This window comes from Lutjanus erythropterus, chromosome 15 (assembly GCF_056507025.1).
Source record: "Lutjanus erythropterus isolate fLutEry1 chromosome 15, fLutEry1.hap2, whole genome shotgun sequence".
Lineage (NCBI taxonomy): Eukaryota > Metazoa > Chordata > Actinopteri > Lutjaniformes > Lutjanidae > Lutjanus > Lutjanus erythropterus.
Genome location: NC_139331.1, coordinates 16,548,858 through 16,570,356, shown reverse-complemented (window position 1 = coordinate 16,570,356; position 21,499 = coordinate 16,548,858). Strand labels below are relative to the sequence as shown.

The following is a 21,499-nucleotide window of genomic DNA, read 5'->3' as shown; positions in this document are numbered from 1 at the left end:
TTCATGAGGTGGAGGAGGATGTTAAAATGACTTTTAAAAGAGCTATATGGAAGAATTGCCCCCCTGTTGAGAAGGCAGCAAATCACCAGAAAGTTGGGGTGTCCATTCCTAACATAAGACACAAGGAATGCACAGTCCCTCCCGTAGGTCTTTCTTTCTAACTTAGAAAACAAAACTCAGTATGCTATTCAGTTAGTGAACTTTATAAATTATCACTTAATAGCCAACATTGGCATTAACAGCTGTTTACGTATCAGTCTGGAAGAAACATTGAAAGTTGAACATTAAAGTTCATCCCTTTATTCACCAAGGACTGTCTGCAGTCAGCAGTGGAGAGTAAAACCACTGTTGACTTGTTTTGCTTATAGTTCTTTCTTTCTTTGCTGGCAGATGTGTTTTCTTGCTCTCGAGGGAGAGCTACTACTTTATCTTCTCATGCAGGACTGAGAGAAGACTGACTCACTGTTGCCTCTAAAGGTACACAATGGTATTACGAGACAGGACAGGCCGATGCTTGCTGGCTAGCATGCTAACTTCAGTAGATATCTCTAGATATCTCTGCAGCACGATACATAAGCCTATTTGACATAATGTCAAAACTGTTACTGCTCCACATTCTGTTGATAATTTTAGTTCATGTTTGAATGTTTAAAACTAAGATTGTTACATATAGCTCCTTTAAACAGCTCATCCTGGGTTATCATATCCATTACCTTTTGTACATGACCATGTGGCACAGATTAGATCTCCACACCTTTACGACCACAACCTTTTCTGGATGAGTGTTGTTTGATAATGTTAGGGTTAGGGTTAACACGTGATGTTACACAACATCAGCAGTCAGTTAATAATAATTATGATCTTTATTGTCCACAAATGTGGAAATTTGCTTTCGGCTTCACAGGTTGGTTTTAAAAAATACGTCACATTAAATTTATACACACAATAATAACAGAAAATACACAGTGCAAACAAGTTAATGAGTTAAGCAGTTAAAGGAGGATTAAAATGGGTACCTAAACCTAATAAATAAAGGAGCAAAGTAAAAGCACAAATTTTCCACACAGATGATGGTGATGGTGGAAACTGGCTGCTCTGCTTCAGCTCATATGGAATGAAATGAGCTCTAGAGGATAATTATTGTTGCAGCCTGTGGTTTGATTACAGCTTTAAGCAGCGATTTCTCTCTCATTGTTCTGTCGAAGCTGTAGCGAGGGTTAATTTGGGTTTTGCACGAATGTACAATTCAGTTTTAGTGCTACTCATGTTGATGGAGCAGAATAGTCTTCCTACTCTGTTATTACTTACTTAATACTCTGATATTAGCGTAAAAAAGATACACACTCTCTTTCGAGAAGATGATTAATTGCCTTCAGATCCATAAGTAGAAGTTAAAACAATTTAAAAATGTTAATTACGAGCAGCTCATCCTGTTATTACAGTATCAGACTGATATGTTAGCTGCTGTGTTTTAAGACTGTGATATAGATTAGCTATATAGTGATTGAAGGCTCCAGTGAAAGAGGTGGAATAGAATTTTCTCTGTAGTATCTGGGGCAGTAAATTTGATTAGTCACTTTTTGTCCCAGTTTTCTTTCTGGTGTAAAAAACATTGATATTGTTTACATAAACCAATAGAAAATACATTTAGTTGGTTGTTGAAATACTTGTGTTCTGTCATGGGCTACATTTTGTAAAGCCTGAAAACAGAGGCAAGAGAAGGTGCAAGAGTCTAATTTTCTCTCACACCACTTGAATTACATTATGTTGAAAGGTTATTATCAGGGCCCAATAATGGGTTTTGGGGGCCAATTCCAATGCTGATATAAGGAGCAAAAAAAATCTCACACTGAATATAGATTATATATACACACTTTTTTTTTTTGCAAAGATCCATCAAAAGTAGTTAACACTTGTGACAAAGATTTTTAACGGAGGCAGGATATTCTACAGTTTAACAAACGTATTTTTAATAATTATAAATGAAATCACAAATATCACAAAATATATGTATATATTTAACCTCAATTAAGAAAGGGGATCAAACATGCATAAAATGGTGCCTATGAAGCACACACAAAAACATTCATATAAGCCCATTTCAAACAACATCTATGCAAAAAACTGATATAGACCGATAAAGCTATGTTAGGCCAGTTAATATTGGTCAACCAATATATTGGTCGGGCTCTAGATGCCAAAAATAAACTGCCTACCGCAGCTTTAAAGGTTGAAAAGTACAATATCTTATCACTGCTATTTACCTGTGGGTTGGATTAATGATTAAACAGGGATACAAGGTAATAAAATAATCCAGTGATTTGTAGCCTGTGCAGTAGACAACTGATTATGCTGCCATAAATGCAGACTTTGACACTGGCTGAAATGGCCATTCTGAAAAAAGTGTGTGCGTGCACACGTGTGCTCTTTTGCAGCACTGTACTGATAAAGATAGAAATATAAAACTGGGCTGCTTGTGCACACATTACTGTGTGCACTCTCTTCCTGCTCCACTCCGTTTCTCTTCCTCCCTCCTGTGTTTTCCCCCATGTGTCCCTTTCTCTCTGTGCGTCTCTCCCTGCTTGCAGCTGCATTGCTATAAACAGTCGAGCCACTGTGCCCTACTTCTGAGTGGAGGGTGATGGAGGGAGAAGGGGGAAAGAGTGGTGCAGGGAATGAAGACTAATGAGGAGAAGAGCAGGGAATGGGCTTAAAGAGAAATGTTGATATTGAGACAAAGGGGGGAGAGGAGAGGAGAGGAGAGGAGAGGAGAGGAGAGGAGAGGAGAGGAGAGGAGAGGAGAGGAGAGGAGAGGCGGACAAAGACGGGGAGTGTGTGTGTCTGTGTGTGTGTGTGTGTAGGTCAGATGCTACCCCTGTGATGTGATGACAGTCGCCCTCGTGAGCACAGCAAGACACGTGTGTGTGTGTAGGCTGTGTGTATGTGCGTATGCAGTGTGTCTCTGTGTGAATTCAGCCGTGACCAATATGACAAGGTGTCACACAGTGGTGTTTGCAGTCACTGCAGGTTAAAAACATACTCTGACACACAACCAAGTGCTTGATATGCACACACACAAACAAAAATGCCCTCAGAACAAATTTCTTTTTGAATGAAACACGTTTAACTGATATTTTAAGAAATATGGGCAATAATAGCTCAGAGAGAAGCTATGTGAGAGGCTTTCTTTCTTGCATTAAAAAAAATACATAATGAATCCATTTCCATTTCCCAACGTACCTGTAAGTTTTACACCAAGTGAAAAGGAGCAAAAAGGAATCTTCAGCCTGTTCTTGTCCGTGCTTCTACCGTGATCTGAGGACCTGCAAAGATTAGGCAAATTAGTCAGCTGATGGCTGTTTTTTAATGTAGATTATTTATATATATATATATATATTAGGTAGTCTGTTGTACTGAGGAATGTTGCCTCTGATGTAGGGCTACAGCTCACAATTAATTTCATTATCAGTTAATCTCTCCATTATTTTTTTTAGATTAATTGTTGTTAAAAGTGTCCATCACAGGTTCTGAAATCCCATCTGAAATGTCATCAGATATCTTGTCTTGTTCAGCCAACAATCCAGAAATCCAAAGATATCCTATTTAAAATTATATCAAAAAGAGCAGCAAATCTTCACATTTGAGAAGCTCATACCAGAGAATATTTGCAAATTTTGTTTGATTAATATCAATTAATCTATTTTGGAAAATTGCTGCTGATTCACTTTCTGTTGATTGGCTCATTGTTTAAGGGAGAAATCTTTAATATATTTACTGTAAAAAAAAAAAAAAAATAGTAAAATGACGATATGTCATCAGAAATTAAGGAAACATGCTAAATTGAAATATTTGCTACTCTAACAACATTATAGTTGTGGTGTCCTCTTTTGACATTTTTATTGTCGGCCAAATTGAATGCTTGTATGTCGGTTTCATGTTAATTTCAGTTGAAAGAGTTCAAATGCAGAATGGTCACCAAGTGAGTAAGTGTGTGTTTTTGAGTTGTGACAAATCATTAATAATCTTATAGAAGGAGAAAATGCTTATGATGGTTATATTGAGCAATATGTTAATGGTGTCTGGCAGGCAGTCACTGAACTGAAACTCCAGAATGTGTATTTTCAGATCAACATGCTTTTGATTTCTGGCTTAGCTTTACATTGACAGACAACAGCGTAGGATTCGTCATCACTTGTTATTGTCATATTATAATATTTTACTCATCTTGCATCTGCCTTAGCTTCTGGGGAGGAGGGGGCGAGGTAAACAACTCGCTTCAACCATAGATCATATATAAATAGGATTTTAACCCTTTAAATATACAGTCTAGGGCGCCAACTCCCTATTTGGACTGCAGTACAATTGTTACATATTGTACCTTTCATAGAAGAATTGTTCTAGCTCTTTTCACTGAACAATTCAGTTGTTTGGAAAACCAAAAGAACTTTATGAATGACCACATCACAGTCATCTGCATCAACATCTAATCAGTTTAAATGTAATAATAAAAATAAAATATTTTTACTCTGTTCTATCATAAAGCTGCTCAGTCTGGTCACTAAACTGTGCTGTAATGAGCATTTGTCTCCTCACTCCCTCCCTGCTGCTCTTTCAGAGGTCCTGATAATTTATGCCACCTCTCTTTTAGTTAGTAGGTTCACAGATGACTGAGCAGATCTTAAACATTTTACTTTGAAGTAGCTGGCCTATTATTTTGTGACAGTGCACATGGTGTTGCTCTTTGTGATCTTTTTTAAACAAATGTACAACCAAACAGCACCACGCCTTTCATAGAATTGGTTTGTACTTAACCTTCAATCACAGTCTTATCGTGATTTATTTATTTTCTAATGACAGTCAGATAGAGGCAGCTTTGCTCCTCACAGAGTGGCACAGCTTGTGAGGAATAAGCCTGAATGAAATCTGTCTCGGCCTCTGATTGGCCACTGCACGAGCTGTTTACCTGCACTACCAGTGTAGCAACAGGACAGGAATGACCTTGGTGAGACAGGAAGAATGTTTTCCCTTTTGCCGTCAAGGTTTGCACAACTGTGGTATCAGAAATTGGAAATTGTGTAAAAAAAAAAAAAAAAGAAGTCATCTTGAGAGGTTCTCAAGTACACACAGAAATGAGAGAGCGCTGCACAAAGAAAGGGAGTGCTGGCAAAGACAGCAGAGACCACATGTAAGGAAGATGGGGAGAAAGATGAGAGCAGAGCAGGGAGGAGGAGGAGGAGGGGGAGACGAGGAGGGAGCAGAGTAAGGGGAAGAGATGCATGCAGCACTGCTTAATTCATTCTTTTCTTCCCTCCCATTCAGTCCTCACTAACAAGTTTCCTTCTTTCATTCCGGTCCCTCTCTGTGTTAATTCTTCATCGTTGCATCACCACAAAGTCTGTTTTTCTAAGAAATGTAAAAACACTGAAATATTCACATTCTTTGTTCATGCTGTGTAATTCCAGAGGTCTGCGTTTGTCTGTATAAGTGTGAGTCTGACAGCAGGCTACAGCTCAGTGAGCTCGGGTCACTGAGCAGAAAAAGCCGAAGCTGAATACTGACCGACTGCTTTCACCCCCAAGAGGGACCGAGGTTTTGTTATGTGAAGACAAATAGAAACCGTTCTGTCTGCTTTTTTTTAGGGGGCAAATCAATACGTTTACTTCTTCAGTGCTTTGTCTCCCCACTGCTTGATTGTGCCAAAGTCTGACTGGATCACAGTCGGTGCCGGACACTGTTCCAGCTAGACATGTTTCAGAATGAGGCGAGACACAGCTGGTGCTTTTTATAAACACGTCCAGCTCATAACAAAGCTGCAGCATGTGGCATTTATGAATGTATGTAATAAAAACAAGGCAGTTAGGTGTCTAAGAGAAGGCATGGATACAGGGGCAATGCTGACAGGGAGAGGCATGTGATTCCTTGTGTTGCTTTGATTCTCTGCAATGAACCCCCTACAGAAACCACACTATATCACATTTCATCACAGTGGGACTGTGCTGAGCTGACAGAGCCAAGTCATGCTTTTGTAAGTTAGCTAATAGATTGGGTTGTGATCCTTTGTGCTTTGACACCAGCGAAAAAGACCAAACGATGTCAAATCAAAGCATAGTGTGTTTTTTAGGCTAATGTCCATTCACACTAGAAAGGCCAGACTGTTTATTTGATCGACAGTCAAGCAGTGTTCACAGGTAGCACATCTGTCCAGCTGTACAGCTTTAATGTCTGTTTCAGTATAGCAAAACCATACAGTGTTAAGTGACTTTTTCTGTACCACCACTGTGCAGGTTGTTAATTTGAAAAAAACTTTTTTCCTTTTTATGGAATTCAAAGAGGTATCAAATATTGTTTTTTGAAAAAAAAAATATATATATATGTTGCTATTTTATCAAAGTATAAAATTCTGCTATTATGACACCCCTAAATCATTAAGACAAGCATGATGTTTTTAGTTTTTAGTGGAATATCTTGACATTTATTTAATGAGTTGCCGTATAATATTGAAAAGTGAGTCATGGTCACCAAAGAATGAATCCTAATGACTTTAGTGATCCTCTTACTTCCCCTGTAGCACCTCCATCAGGTGAACTATTAGATCATTTACCATGAAATTTGGTACACACTTTCATTTTCTCCTCAGGATGGATTGTAATAACTCTAGTGATCCTTTGATTAATCATCTAGCATCAGGTCAAAATTTAATTTGTCCAGTACTTTGGTTTATGACCACATTCTTGCAGAACTACATTCCCATCAGTCCCAGCTGTACTTTGTTGTCTGCTAATTAGCAAACATTAGCATGCTTACACATTAAACTAAAATAGTGAACATGTTAAGTACATCAATTTTCATTGTGAGCATGTTAGCATTTAGCTCAGTGTGCCACTGTGGCAAAGTGAAGCTCACACAGCAGCTAGCATATAAATCAAGGGTGGACAATATTTTTTTCATGGCTCGCCACAGGAGAAATTGATCATGCTGCCATTCACTACCAATGAACACAAGACTGACCCCTTTCAGAATAAAAGCCCAATATTGGTTTATCAGGAAGCAAAATTATATAGACTCTTTGTAGATTTGAATTGCAGTATTTGTATCCATGATTTCCTTGCCGTGACGCGACACATGAAACCTTTTAGTGCCCAGGTCTACTATAGTCTCTTAATCTGGTTAAAACACAAAGAAAAAGGTTCAAATAATTTCCTCCCAAAAATATATTTTACTTTGATCGGACTGTACTAGTGTACTACTACTACCCTTTTCTGAAACCACCGTAAAGTAAAACACATTCACAAACCTGTCGCCTTCTTATTCTTTAGTGTTGTTTTCTTCTCATTTGGCATGTTGTTGTGTCTTTCTTTTCCCCAAAATGATGGATGTGTTATGGGTGTCATCATGTTCAGGTTAAAAATGAATTGTCAAATCAGTTTACTCCGTTGTGTCTTGTGTCTGTCAGTATTACATGAAGGCACACCATCAGGTAGCACATCACTTTCTGAGGCTATTTCACATCCAGCCAGTCAGTCCCTCCTTTAGTCGTCATCATCCTCATCATATCACTTTGAGGGCATGAGTGTGAAAATAGAGCTTTGATGGTGTTCACCGCTCCTCGACGGAGGAAACCATCAGCCATGAAATTGTCCAACAGTGCTCTGGTGGAGAGGAACAGACTCGCGCGCTTTCTGGGCAACAACACCCTGCATCTCATTGTCCTGGCACATAGATTGGTTGTCTGAAATGTAATTATTTTCATCTGTTGTAGAATTTAAAATGTGTAGGCAAGTTCTGCCACATTTTAGGAAATGTCGTAAAAAGATGAGTCCATTAGAGAGCTGCAGAATTCTGCTCCCTGTTGCTCCAACTGAAGGAGTGTTTCTTGAGTTTTTCTGTGGTGTACTCGTCTGTTTTCCTGATCTGTACAAGGTTGTTTTTTTTAATTTATTCATAGTAAATCAGAGACAGCCTGTCATTAGTATGTCTGTAACCTAAATATGAACTATCTAGAATACAGAGTGAATATAAATGTTGAAATGAGCTGCAGTAAGTACAGTACTGTATCTCATGTCTGAGAGAGTCTCTGGTATTTCCTCAGGAAACTGCTCCACCATCAGTTCTCTTTACCTCCCAGCTGCACAGCTTCTATATAACCCCACTGCCCTTATCTTTCAGTTCGTTCTTTCTGCTCTTCCTCATTTCTCCTCCTCCTCTTCCTCAACCAGCCCTGTCTGTCCTTAAATGCACCATCACCTTAATTTGTCTTCTTATTTTTCCGCATTGAACGTCCATTTTCGAGGTTTTCATGTTGCAGAAATACACCCTCCTCTTCCTCACATTACACACTGCACTGTAGTCTTCCTTCTCTTTTGCCCATTTTTCCCCCGCCTTCTCCTCCTCCTCGTCTTCATCTGCCCATTGCCCTCTGTTACGCTTTATCCTTGTCCTCTTACCAGATATGCTGCATTCATTTTCTGCCTAAACCCCTCCTCGAGCTTTCAGGAAATCAGTTCATTTGCAGAAAGAAGAAATTAGTCATAGCAGCAGATTATTAGTCAGGATGTAAACATAATCAGTTAGGCTGCTGTATCCAGTGAATTTGATTCCAATCTTTAATGGGATTATTATAGGTCCTTTCAGTACTGCATGTAGATGTGAAGAGCTTGTGTATGGGTAGCATCAACAGAGAGCCTTTGCTGGAACTGAACGTTATGAAGTGCTCCTTCCATCATGGAAAGTACAAAGTGAATTGAAAGTGGCTCGCAAAAAATTTTGGCAGACTGCAGCAGAACATCAGCACAGATCCAACCAGGAAGTGGACTCTATTAGTTATTTGGAAGGAAAGGAGTTGCTAAAGCACAAGATAAATAAGTGTGTAAGGGAGTTTGAAGTAATGGTGTTAAAAGGTTTCTACATGGCACAAAATAAATTACAGCGGAACGGCACCCAGGAGGAGAGAGCAGGGCCGCCAAGTAAAGCCGAGCAAGAGCGGTGACACTGGGAATGAAATAAAAACAGAGCAGACACACAGTAGTTGTCACTTGACATTGTGCAGACTCACAGCTCGCTGACAGTACAGTCATAATTCCAAACACAGCATCTGTGCACCCACAACCTTTCAACCTTTGTGCCCGTCTGAGTGACTGCAAATCTTGAACACATTTGAGACAAAGACGGAGGAAGCAGAGGTGTAAAAGAGGAACAAAGTGACAGGAGAAAATAACAAGTTTACAACCAAACTAACTGCACTGGGGCCTTGAGATAAACGCTAACCTGCTCACAATGACAATGCTGACATTGTTTCAATGATCAAAGAACTATTCAATCATCCCTAGTTTAAAATTGTACCAAAGTAGTGGACACAACCTGGCATGGTATAGCTGTTGGACAGAAGACAACATATCCTGGACTAATCTCATTTCCACAATAGGTTTAACCAACATCTTCTAATTGGCTTGGTTTGCACCATATGGGCTGAGAGGTTTAGTCTGGCTGTATACGAGTTAACCTCGGAGTGAAAGAGGCAGAGACTGAGTTTAACGTAATGCATACTGATGAAGAGGTGAATGCAGCTTTAAATCTCTTTTCGTCATTCATCACAATCTCCCAACTGCTTATAAATTTTAATGCTTTGGGATTTCAGCCTGCTCACAACATTTGTTCCACTGGTTTTTGCCTTTCCTCTTCTTATGTTAGACAAGTTGTAGACAAAAAAAATATGTCATTGCACAGAGGCAGACATCAAAAGAGATGTGAAAACAGGTCTTCAGGTGCACCAGTCAATAAATAAGGGGAAAATGAGCTTGAAAGAGCGCATCAGAATGACAATAAAGTAAAAAAGTTAGATGCATAGAGAGAGACAAGAAGGCTGACAGAGAAGAAAAAAGTCAAACAGATAAGAGAGAAAACACTTAGAGACAAGAGAGAGTGAAGCCTGCCAAAAAGAAAAAAACGATGGAAGTCAGCACAACCTCCTGTGTTGTTAAAAGTTGAAGTGCCTGTCTGGTTCTCATCCTGTCACCATGACAACACTGCCAGTAAGAAAAAAAGTAGTGAGAGTGGAAAAAGGGGGTTTAGATAAAGCGAGTGAGAGTGTGGTTTGGAAAGGTAAAGACAGAAAGAGGTTGGAGGCAGAGTCACAGAAATGGAGCGACTATATGAGCTTAGGAGTTTTGTGGATCTACTGTGTGAGAAAGTGTGTGTGAGATACTGTTGAACCTGTGTATTTGTGTGTGTGAGACTGAGATAAGTTTAGAAAGAGATATCCTTGTGTCTGTCAGCCTTGTTGCCGTGGAATCAGTTTATGCACAGTGGGAAAGGCTTATCTGTGTGTCTGTGTGTGTGCGTGCGTGTGCGTGTGCGCAAACCAGGTACAGAGGGCAGCTTTACTGCGATCATATAGGCCTTCAATTTGTCAGACCAAGATTGAACTGGCAGATAAAAACTCTTTCCCACAAGCACACACCTCTTTAAAAGACACAGAACAGACCTTTGATAAGCCAGAGGCTGTTTATGTCAGGCCAAAATTACAAGCTAATATTCTCTGGCTATTCATAAAAGCTGCAGGATGAAACGAGGGATTTAGTCCTCATATGTTATAAATCTTTCCATCTTAAAGGGATAGTTCAGATTATTTGATGCAGGGTATGTATGAAGTACTTATAGATGGGCGTTGTATTAGCTACTGTAGATCCCAGTTGGCACACCCCCAGTCTGGAGGGGCACCAGCATGGAAGCTAAGCTATCAATATCAATTGATTGATTGAAACTGCTCTTTTACAAGACAAATATTTCTCTTTCCAAACCAATCAAACTTCATAGGCAAAATCAGTTATTTTACCTTCCAGAACATGGAAGTTGCTGATCTACTGCTGCCTCGATCAGCGACAGTGATTGTGTGACTGTGGTGTTTTAAAACAATATTTCGTATTCACCAAAGTCACACAGTAACACAAACAAACTAGCAGACAGAGGCAACTGTAGACCAGCAACTCTGGTGAGGTGAGGTAAAATTACCGATTATGTCTATGGAGTTTGGGAGAGCCATGTTTGGCTTATGTAACAAAAAAGGTTGTCAGGCAGCATTGTAAAGCAATGAAACTATTCTATAGCTTAAAGTGATATTATTTTTTTTATGGTGGACCTATTTCAAGTGGCTTAAACATCCTTTGCTGCTGACTCAGTTCACAGCTGTTCATTGCTTAGCTTCCATGCTGGTGCCCCATTCTGCTTTTCCAAACTGGGTGAGTGCCAACTGGCATCTGCTGTGGGTAATACACTGACTATTGATATGCACCTCATACAGCCCCACTTCAAATCATCCAAAGTATTCCTTTAAAATCATCTAACAGTTCATTTTCAGAAGTGCTGCCTCTTCTGAAAAACATTCTGACATTTGTCCATGTCTTGAAAGGTTATTGTTAACATACTTGTGTAATAAATTATGCTTTTGTATGGCGTTCTCTCCTCAGAAAGTGCACACCTGGGCTCTGTTTTTGGCAGTATGACAGTCAGTGGATTTGGATAACAATTTTCCTTCAGAATATTTGTGCATGCTTTTTAGTTCTCATTCAGCCCAGGGGTCCAAACCTAATCTTTAAAATCACTGCTGTCTAGCACCAGAAGCATCTCCCCTGTGTTAACAGACAAAGAGGCTTTTATGTACTGCACTGCTTCATGAGTGTGTGAAATCCACGAGATAGCAAAATGCCTCCTTGCTTTTTATGTGTGTGTCTTTTATTTAATTTTTGATGTCTGTGCTTGTGTTGCAGATTTGACTCATCCACTCCATGCCAAACGCTCAAGTATGTGTTCCTCCTCATACCATATGTCTGCAATCAGAGTCAGGAAGGCTCATTTAAAACATCATTTACATCTAATCAAAGGCTAAAATTGCATCCTGTAATGTAATCCCTCAGAACAATCAAATTCAGGGTGATTAATGATTCCTTTCAGTAACCACCATGATTATATTGATTACAAAAGATCACATCACATCACAGTAATATTTTTTCCAGAAACTATGAATAATCATAATTAGTTTTTACTCATATTGAGGTAATTCAATCACAGCTGATGTGTTACTCAGCAGCATTTCATAATCTGCCAGCATTTCCTCTTCAGCTGATATCATAATTCTCATCTCTAATCTTGTTACTTCCCTCATCAGTTCAAATTCAGTTAACCTAAATGATCCAAGCAAACAGGGCAGGAAGTGATTAAGGAGACTGTCCATTAACTGTGCTGCCTGTGTTTAAGGACTTTGTGTTCATCCCCTCACCTCACTGCTGTGGTTTCCTTGAGCAAGGCAGTCTCTATGGGCATTTTTAAGTAGCTGATCAAATGCAAAGATTTTCTTACAGAGCTCAGTACAGTATGACATTATTTCTGTTCTACTAAGAAACTACACTGAACAAAAACAAATGCAATTCTTGTTTTTGCTCTCGTTTTTGATGATTTGAAGTAAAAGACTTCGTCTATACCCACAAAAGCTTAATTTCTCTCAAATTTTGTTCACAAATTTGTTAAAGTTGTAGTGAGCACTTTGCTAAGATAATCCATGTACTTGACAGATGTGGCATATAGAGAGGCTGATTAAAGAGCATGATTATTGCACCGGTGTGTCTTGAACTGGTCACAATAAAAGACCACTGTGAAATGTGCAGTTTTATCTTAAAAAAGTCATGACCCACCCTACTTTGCCTTTTATTGGCTAGCACTTGTATCATTTGCTGATTGGGTTGGTTAGATTGAGGTATGTTGAGTAACTGGTTAGGGTATGAATATCAGAGTGAGCAATTCAGATGCAGAGTAGGGCGGGTCATGAGAATCAGGTTTTTCTGCGCATCTTCCAGCGAATTGACTCTTTGCTAAGCCCCACCCTCCTTAGTTACTGTTGCTAAGCCTGCCAAATTTTACATTTTGCACTGCATTTATGTAGTATATAGTAATAATGGTGGCAGATTTAACATTGAAATAGGGAATAATTGTTAAAACAAGAGGTCCGTGATTCCTTAGAGACATAAACAAAAGCAGATTCTCATTTCAAGCTGGCAGCTGTGGATTTTGTCAGCTAAAATAATGATTCACAAGCAGATTTCATAAATCTAGCTGGCTGATGTAAGCTAATGCTAATGCTAACTTGACTTTAGTCAGCTGAGAAGTCTCCAGCTGACATTTTAATGTTTCCATCTGACAAGTTTTAAATTAAGACCCTTGTGAAAGCGTACATGATGTAACATTAATGATAACAGACTGAGGCTAAGGCTAGCTTACATTTAGGCAAACATTGGTCGGACAGTGAATTATGGCAGGTATATCTGCATAATAGGTGATAGAAACACAATCATTAACATGGAAAAAGGAAGCACAAGGACTCGATTAGTGCAGCGGACCATGTGATGAGTCATCGAACTGGATCAGTCAGACCGCAGTCACCATAGGAGGAGAGCCAGGATAAGAGCTAAGCTAACCCGGCTTAGACCTGAGACAGTGTGCAGGAGAGAGATGCATCGTCATCAACCCACTTTGATTCGGCATCAGACTAAATCCTCCTCCTCAAACCGCCACAGAACAAATGCAGATGCAGTGGCTAGAGTTACTAAAGCTGGTAAGCTAGTCTTAGTTAGCCAGACAACATTTGCAGCTTATGTTAGAGCAGATGAAGACAGAGTTTAATCTATATACCACACGTATGCACCTGTGTTTCACGTTTTTGAGAGACGTCATCACCCAGACTCATGAAACGCTGAGTAACGCTCCTCTCAGAGCGTCCTGGTTCTCCTTCAACATGTGGAGGAACAGAAAGCTTGACGGCTGTAGTTACATTTGCTAAGCTATGAATGGACAGTTTCTGTTTGGAGGTGGGGCTTAGCAAAGGATCAGTTGCAGCTGAATCAAATGCTTCTCAGATTAAAGGACATCACATTTCTAGGGAGCAAAAGAGGGCTGGAACATACCGATTAATTCACAGCCTTTAATTGTGCAATGTTTCAACACTACTGCACTACTGTGTCTTCATCAGACTTCATCAGAGGATTTTGATGAAGACACAGTTGAAATTTGTTGTTGAAACATTAGTCTGTTTGCACAATAAGGACTGCACACCAGTCCCCTTTTGTTCCCTGGTAAGGCAGGTCATGACTTTGCCCTCCTGGGGAAAAATGGCATCAGTAGGCCTGTCAAATACCTGTAGTTAAGTTTAATAAATGTCTTTTTGAAAAACACGACTGCACATTTGACGAGTCAAAGGCAAACCTGTGCAGTAATCATGCAGTTAAATCAGCATCTGTATATGCCACACCTGTCAGGTGGATGGATTATTTTGGCAAAGAAGATGTGCTCACTAACACAAATTTTAACACATTTGTGCACAGAAGCAAAAACAAGAGTTGGGTTTATATTTTTGTTGCGTTTATATCCGTAAGCTTGTGCCTACAGACCTAAAAGTTTTGGATGCCACAGCGTTACTTGCTTATATTTGCCTTTCACACGATCTGGTATTTACATGAAAAGATTTTATTACAGACATTCCTCTGTAATAAAATCTGCTGTAATAAGTTCCTCCACACACACAATGGGTTATGTGTAAATAATGTGTAAATAATGCAAACATGGTCAAGTTCTGTAACTACTGTTTGACATGTAATGGGTTTAGCATGTTCACATACTGCTGTGCTACTGCTGCCCTGCTGTGCTGTTCCTGTTGCACTCAGACAATCATTTTCATGTGGACAAATAGACCTTCAGTAGAACTGTTAAAATAATCAAAACTGTCTTCACTACTGCATCTTTGTTTTGAAAATTAGGCTACACTTCTCTTGACAACATTTGCAGAGATGGAACAAAGTTTCATCTCAAAATTTCTAATAATGGACCTCCAAAATGCCACCCACTGAAAAGCAGATAAAGAAGCATTAAAGTCGTGTTCCTTCAATGAAAGAAAATTGGTCTGAGTGATCATCAGCTGATTGTAACTGTTGGTTACACAGACCAGGAGTCAATCATAAATAATGCACCGCATGCGATCTGTACACCCAACATTTTTCAAATTGTGAGAGGCTTGCAGTTTCTTGATTACAGAGGTTTGTGGCTGTGCATACAAGACTGTGAAGACCCATACACAAACCATACAGAACCCTGAAAATAGTCAGGTCACGTAGTAGACCCTGTTTATGCCTGGCATTAACATGTAATCTGTATCTGGAGATCCTGTCTTGATAAGAAAAACATGTTAATGCAGGTGCACATGGATGCAGAGCACATTGTAATCAGAATGGGATCAAATCAGCCTGACCACATCTGTGATAGTCAGGCTCTGCATTATGATATCAGCCAGATGTAATTTCAGTGCAGACAGGCCAGTCTAGTATCCCAACTCTTTTTCTATGAAGCAACACATGCAGAACGTGTCTTGCTGAAATGAACAGGGACGTCTCTGAAAAATGGATGGTAGAGTATGTTGCTCCGAAACCTGTATGTACATTTCAGCATTAATGGGGCCTTCGCAGATGTGACAGTTACCCATGATGCCATGGGCTACAACACACCCTCATATCATTGCAGATGCTGGCTTCGGAACTTTGTGCTGGTAACAATCTGGATGATCCCTCTCCTTCTTAGCCCAGAGGACACGGCAGCTGTGGTTTCTGAAAACAGTTTGAAATGTGGACTCATCAGGCCACAGCACACTTTTTCACTTTACATCAGTCCATCTTAAATGAGCTCTGGTCCCAGAAAGGTTTGCAGTGTTGCAGGAAGTGTCCCCAAGCCCATGTAGTTACATCTATTATTCAATCATGGTAGTTTTTAATGCAGTTCCACCCGAGGGGTCAAAGGTCACAGGCATTCAGCATTGGTTTTCAGCCTTGCTCCTTATGTGCAGTTTTTTCTGGATTCTCTGAATCTTTTAATAAAAGTGGTTTGCAGATTACAGCCCATACGGTCTGTAGTGTGGTGAAGTCGAGCACAGTGTAATTGACAGAGTTGTTAGTTACATCTTGTCAGTTGCCAAGATGCCTTCAAATGTTAGAAAGTATGGCTGCACTTCCTGCCCTGATGAAAATAAATATATAAAATGTGGAAGGATAATTTTAAAAGTGCTTCCATTTAAATTATGGGTGTCAAATGAAGTCCACAAGCCCCACTTAACTAATCTGTATATTGACATCCAATTATAATGCAGGCAGAATAAAGATGACATGAATACCATATTAATACCATACACAAATGCAAAAGATTGGATTGGATGCCATTATCCAGATAACATATAGACATACATGTTAATACAGGTGTAAATGGGGTTATAATTAAAATAACTGTGAAATGATCTGATAGTGACAGAAGCAGCAGTTTCAGTTGACTCAGCTCAATCAGAAATGTCCAACATCCCAGGAGCTCCACGTACAACAGGCTCCTGTTCATCAAGGAAGGTAGATGTAGAATAAATTCAGTCCGCTGCGGTCCTGAGGGCAAAAATACCTTATCAAACAGCGGTCAGAGGTGTGAGTCGCTCAAACTGACAGACAGGCTGGTTGTAATCGAATAACGTCTCAGTCCAGCAACAGCAGACCTTCTGAGAAAACACAACTCAATAAAACATGAGTGAGATGTACAACAACAGAACATCATGTTCACTTCAATTCAATTCAGTGAAAAAGATAAGAGAGTGAAGCTGATGTGAGCACATGGGTGTGGCCATAATTGGATGAGTGAAGAGTGTACACATTGTACGCCGGCTGGTGTGACAAATTCTGGATTCTGTTTGACAGGCTGTTTAACAGGCTGGCACAAATAACACAAAGCCATGGATACATAATGCATGTGTCAACAGCACATGATGGTAGTGGTGATGAAAGGTTGCAGTGACCATGACTGAGTTATTCCAGTGGCCTGTACGGTAGATCTCAACTAGGGCTGCAACTGCAACGATTATTTTCATCATTGACTTATATGTTGATTATTTTCTCAATTAATCGATTATTTAGTCCATTAATGGTTAGAAAATGGTGATCTGTCTCAAGAGGTACATTATTTCAACCTCCACCAATGTTTGTCAACAGAAACTTTTGACTCCTCTTCTTCTTCTTTGGGGTAACTTTTGACTCTGAGCAGTGTCCTCTAGTGGATGTATTGCTTAACACCCATTCCAACAGAGAGGGGGCATAAAGGAGCATTCATTTGAAATGATCATTTTACTGACAGTACAGCTAGCACTGTTGTCATCTTTATTTGCAAAGTGAAGCAATGTTTTGGACCGCTTCTTCCATCATTGCTTTGCCATGTGTTTTCCCATAAAAGGAACTGATAAGCTCAGAGGCAAATGATTCAGATGGATCAGACAATTTGGAGCTGGTTCTGCTTCTCAGTTTCCATTCCTGATTCTGACCTCAACAAACATTTTTCGTCCTAATCCACTGTTTCACTCCGACTGTATGTTCTGTCTCTATCATAAATAATAGAGCACCGTTCTGCTTTCAAACATAAACATATCTATGGGCCCTGTGGGATTGTGTGATATACACGATTGCTTGGGGATTTTACTGTTGGTCTTGATAATCAAGTGTTGAGGCGGTTATAGTATGTTTTTTTCGAAACCACTGCAGTAATCTTTGTGTGGATGGATCTTTGTGGATGGTTGAGTGATTTTCTATTACTCTCTTTCTGAATGGCTTAGCACAGGCTGTCTATCTTACAGCCTGGCTGCCTAACTGTCTTTCTACATGAATTATTGACCTTCTCTCTGTCTTACTTTTTTCTAACTGGCTTTATGTCTGCCTGACTCTTCTTCTATCTCACTGTCTGCCATTTTGTCGAACCAATAGCATGACACAGAGCTTTGCTTGACACATTAATTCTCTTTTCAATCGGAGGTCGATTAAATTCAGAATGCACATACAGAAGAGATGTTTGTTCACCTCATCTGTTGTTATCAACTCTTATCTATTGTTGTCACATCCAATCTATTGTTGCTGGATTCAGTCTATGATGAATGAGTGAAGACTCATTTTTATTGTCAGACTGATCGTTATCTTCTGCTTTCATTTTGAACATATTGGAATAAGAATCAAATCAGCTGAAAAGACACCCAAACACCACAGAAGGCTCAGAGTTACAATCAAATTCATTGAGGAGTTTATTGCTTTAAATGTCACTAAAGTTAAGATTTTGAATTTGTCATTCATGTCACATAGAGTGTGGTAGATTGCTGGATAGTGGTATAAACAGCAGCAGTAAATCCACAGTTTGGTGATGGTTTCAAACAGAAAATGTAATTGGAAATTGATTACTGTTAAGATGCACTCAAAATTGTGTCAAAAGCATGAAGAAATGACAGTTAAGGTGGTATAAATATGATTTGGGATTTAATATCAAAAGTGTCAACAAAGACAATATGTGACTTAAACCAAAATAAATAAATATACTCAAATACTTCATTCAGTATTTTGTACTTTCCAAGAGGTGTATTACTTAATTTACTTAAAAGCTGCACTTATCAATATTTCTATAGTAACAATGGTAAAAATAACTGTAATGTGAAAGGTGTTACTAGTAGTTATAAACCCTCAAAGAATTATCCCCTAACTCTGAAGTGTGCATCAGCTCTACAAATAGTTTTACTGTCTTTAAGTATAGTTATAGTTTTACTACCAGCAACTGTACCGTTCTTGTTCAGTCTCACTCCTCTCATCTGAGTTGTTTTCATGCAGCTTTTTTGGGCAGAAAAGCTCTGATAAACCAAATTGTCACTGCCTGTAAAGCACAAAATGGCAGACTGACAAAGTTAGCGACTAGCTGGTGAACGTAGTAGAGCATTTAGCAGCTAAATTAGGACTATACTGAGTTTTTGATGGAAGTTTTCTTTTCTGCAGTTAGCATTTTCTAATGTAGGACATCGGACCTCACAGTAATTCTGTTGTTGAGTTTATTCATTCAATTATTTATTTATTTATTTATTTTTAAAAGAACTGGCCAAGTGGACTCAAGAAGACAGTGTAGTCTTTTGACTAAACATAAACCACAGAACAGCAAAAAGCAAACAACAAAAAAAAGTCAGTGTGAAAGTAAATTTTCTCCCATAAGTAAGACAGCTTGTGTGTTTGTATGTGTTCTTGTGATTGAATATGATCATCTATATAATATGCTTTTGTTATGCTTGTTGTACCCAGGTGGTCGTCGCCGGTCTGAGCCCGACGAGGCGGAGCTGCTGAGGGTCAGCAGGCGATTGGTGGAGGATGCTGTCAATCGCGCCTTGCAACAATACAAACAGGAAACACTTCAAAACGGGGGCGGGCCTAATGCTACAGCAGCGCAGCCCCCCGGAAACACTGAGGAGAGTGCGACAAAGACGGACACTACAGCTAACTCCACTACAGACAACAGGAAGTGACATCATCGGACTGAGGTACAGGGATTGAGAAACCAGCCGCCCAGAAAACATCAGCCAGGCCTGGCCATCCAGGAGAAGAGTCAGTAAGCCCTGGGCACAAAGCCTGAACCAGCCAACCAGTCAGCCCAGTTTGCTGACCAGCTAACCCAGCTAGCCAACCACAACAACTAGCCAGTCATGCTAGCTACCTGCCCAACTGACCTAGCTTGACACAGTGCTAGTTAAATAGATCATGTAGCTTGAGTTCAGTGCTAGGTGACCATCCCAACAGGCCAGCTAGCTAAGCCTCTTAGTTAACTGTCTAACTCTGCTGTCCTACATCTTTCAGCGAGGATATCACTCAGCTGTGAGTCTGCGTTTGCACGTCAAACCCAGAAAAATTATGTGAAGCACTCCTCTAGAGACACACGTGCCCACGTAGGGTTCAGTCTGACCTGTCACTCACAAACTGCCCTTTTAGAATAAGATGAATCAAGTTTTGTATCACCTGCACTTAACATGGGACTCAGTATCCTTAATTTTCCTGTGAAGACCCCCCTTCTCCCTAAACGTCATTCTTTCAGGTGAAGAAAATATTTAACTTTTCTTTTAGCATACATTTCTCTTGGAAAATCAGTGCTGTCTTCATGGATGAAAGATTACTCATCTGCTCATCTTCGTGGCTGCAGAGGATTTGTGCTGGTTTGACTGGCGGAGTCTGAGCTGTGACTGGATTCTTCAAACTACAGTATGTTGGACTGGGTCTGTGCAAGTTCTTGTTTGTGTATTTTGCAGTGAGTCTGGGTTCAAAGCACTTTCAATTCAACTTCAGGAAATGAATTTTCTTTAAACATCCAGCATTTAATTTCCCTTTTTACACAAGATACCAAACTGCATTTTTGCTTTTATTCTTAGTTGTTTAGATCTGGTCCTAGCTGTGCTTTAAGTATTACATGTTACTGTATTAACTAAGTGAGTCCTGCCAAGGCAGCACTGAGACAATCATCGATTTAAGCTAAATTCAGTTATAAGATCTGAATTCACATTTTCAAACAGAAAATAACACCTCATCTGCGCCTGGTATTAAAACGGGATCTGCCCATCTTGCCTTTGCGTTTATACCTCCAACAGATCCTTATTGAGATCAGATCTCTGTCCTCCAGAGCAAAAGCTGCATGTGAGTAATTAGAGGTGGTGGTAAATCAGCCTCAGACTCATCAGGGAGTTTTGTGAGTTGTTGTGCTCGACGAAACTTGACAGACTTTGTGAAACGCTGTCTAGAACATATTCTAGTGTGTCAGTTTGTGCAGGTGTGCTACACTACCAGCGTCTAGGCTACCCTGTGACTAAAACAATTATCTGCCTTGTTAACAGCAGATCAGAAGCGCACACAGTGATTTCTTACTGTATATCATTAATTTCCACCTGTAATGCTTTCATTTTCTCACACAGTTCTGTTGAATGACACATTTTTTAGCTCTTTAGTGGCACAGAACAGATGTATAATCAGTAATTAGAGGTGTGTCTCTTGCAGCCTTCTTATTTGTATGCTCTCGCTAAATTTGAACAACCTATGTTATGTTTATGTTAGAAAAAAATCTGTGTCAGTGTTATTTTGAGTACGGACGCCAGCATGTTGTTCGGATTGTGTTTACACCTACCTAAGATCCGAGCACAGTTTGAGCCAGACTACCTCCAGATGTGGTCAGGTAGATCTGATCACATTCTGATCATGACACATTTCTATCTTGGATAAACATGCCTTTATCCCAGTCTGTGTCCAAATTAAAGTCGTCAAAAGTATCGATACTTAAATACTTTTTAAAAACAGCGTTTAAAGCGATACAATATCCGTTAATTGTAGTATTGAAAGTACTGAAGCTATTAAAAAAAAAAAAAGATTGAGGTGCCCATTCAAGACCTCAGTTCAGGCTTTAAGTTGACTTGCAGCAGCAAAACTAGAGTTTTTCAGTACCAGCACGGTGTGCAGGTTGTTGATTTAAAACAAGAAAATAAATTTGTGAAAATTATTTGTGTGCCTCTGACTTTTTTCGTTTTACCGTGATATTGAAAGAAATGTCAAGTACTGTTTATTTAATATTAATATTGTATCAAAATGAAACATTCTGGTATAGTGACAAC

At 39.5% G+C, this 21,499-nt stretch overlaps 1 protein-coding gene across 2 annotated transcripts in view; it reads left to right on the top strand.

Annotated features, from left to right (window-relative positions):
• akap7 (A kinase (PRKA) anchor protein 7) overlaps positions 1 to 20,952 on the top strand; it is a 55,124-nt gene extending 34,172 nt beyond the window's left edge. The window contains exons 10-11 of one of the 2 annotated variants that reach the window (XM_084736901.1): positions 11,763 to 11,795; positions 19,158 to 20,952. In XM_084736901.1, the coding sequence (XP_084593027.1) occupies positions 11,763 to 11,795; positions 19,158 to 19,378 (254 nt within the window). In that variant the 3' untranslated portion in view covers positions 19,379 to 20,952. The remainder of the gene's footprint in view (positions 1 to 11,762; positions 11,796 to 19,157) is intronic. The other variant, XM_084736902.1, reaches the window with a different exon arrangement.
• The last annotated feature ends 547 nt before the right edge of the window (positions 20,953 to 21,499 follow it).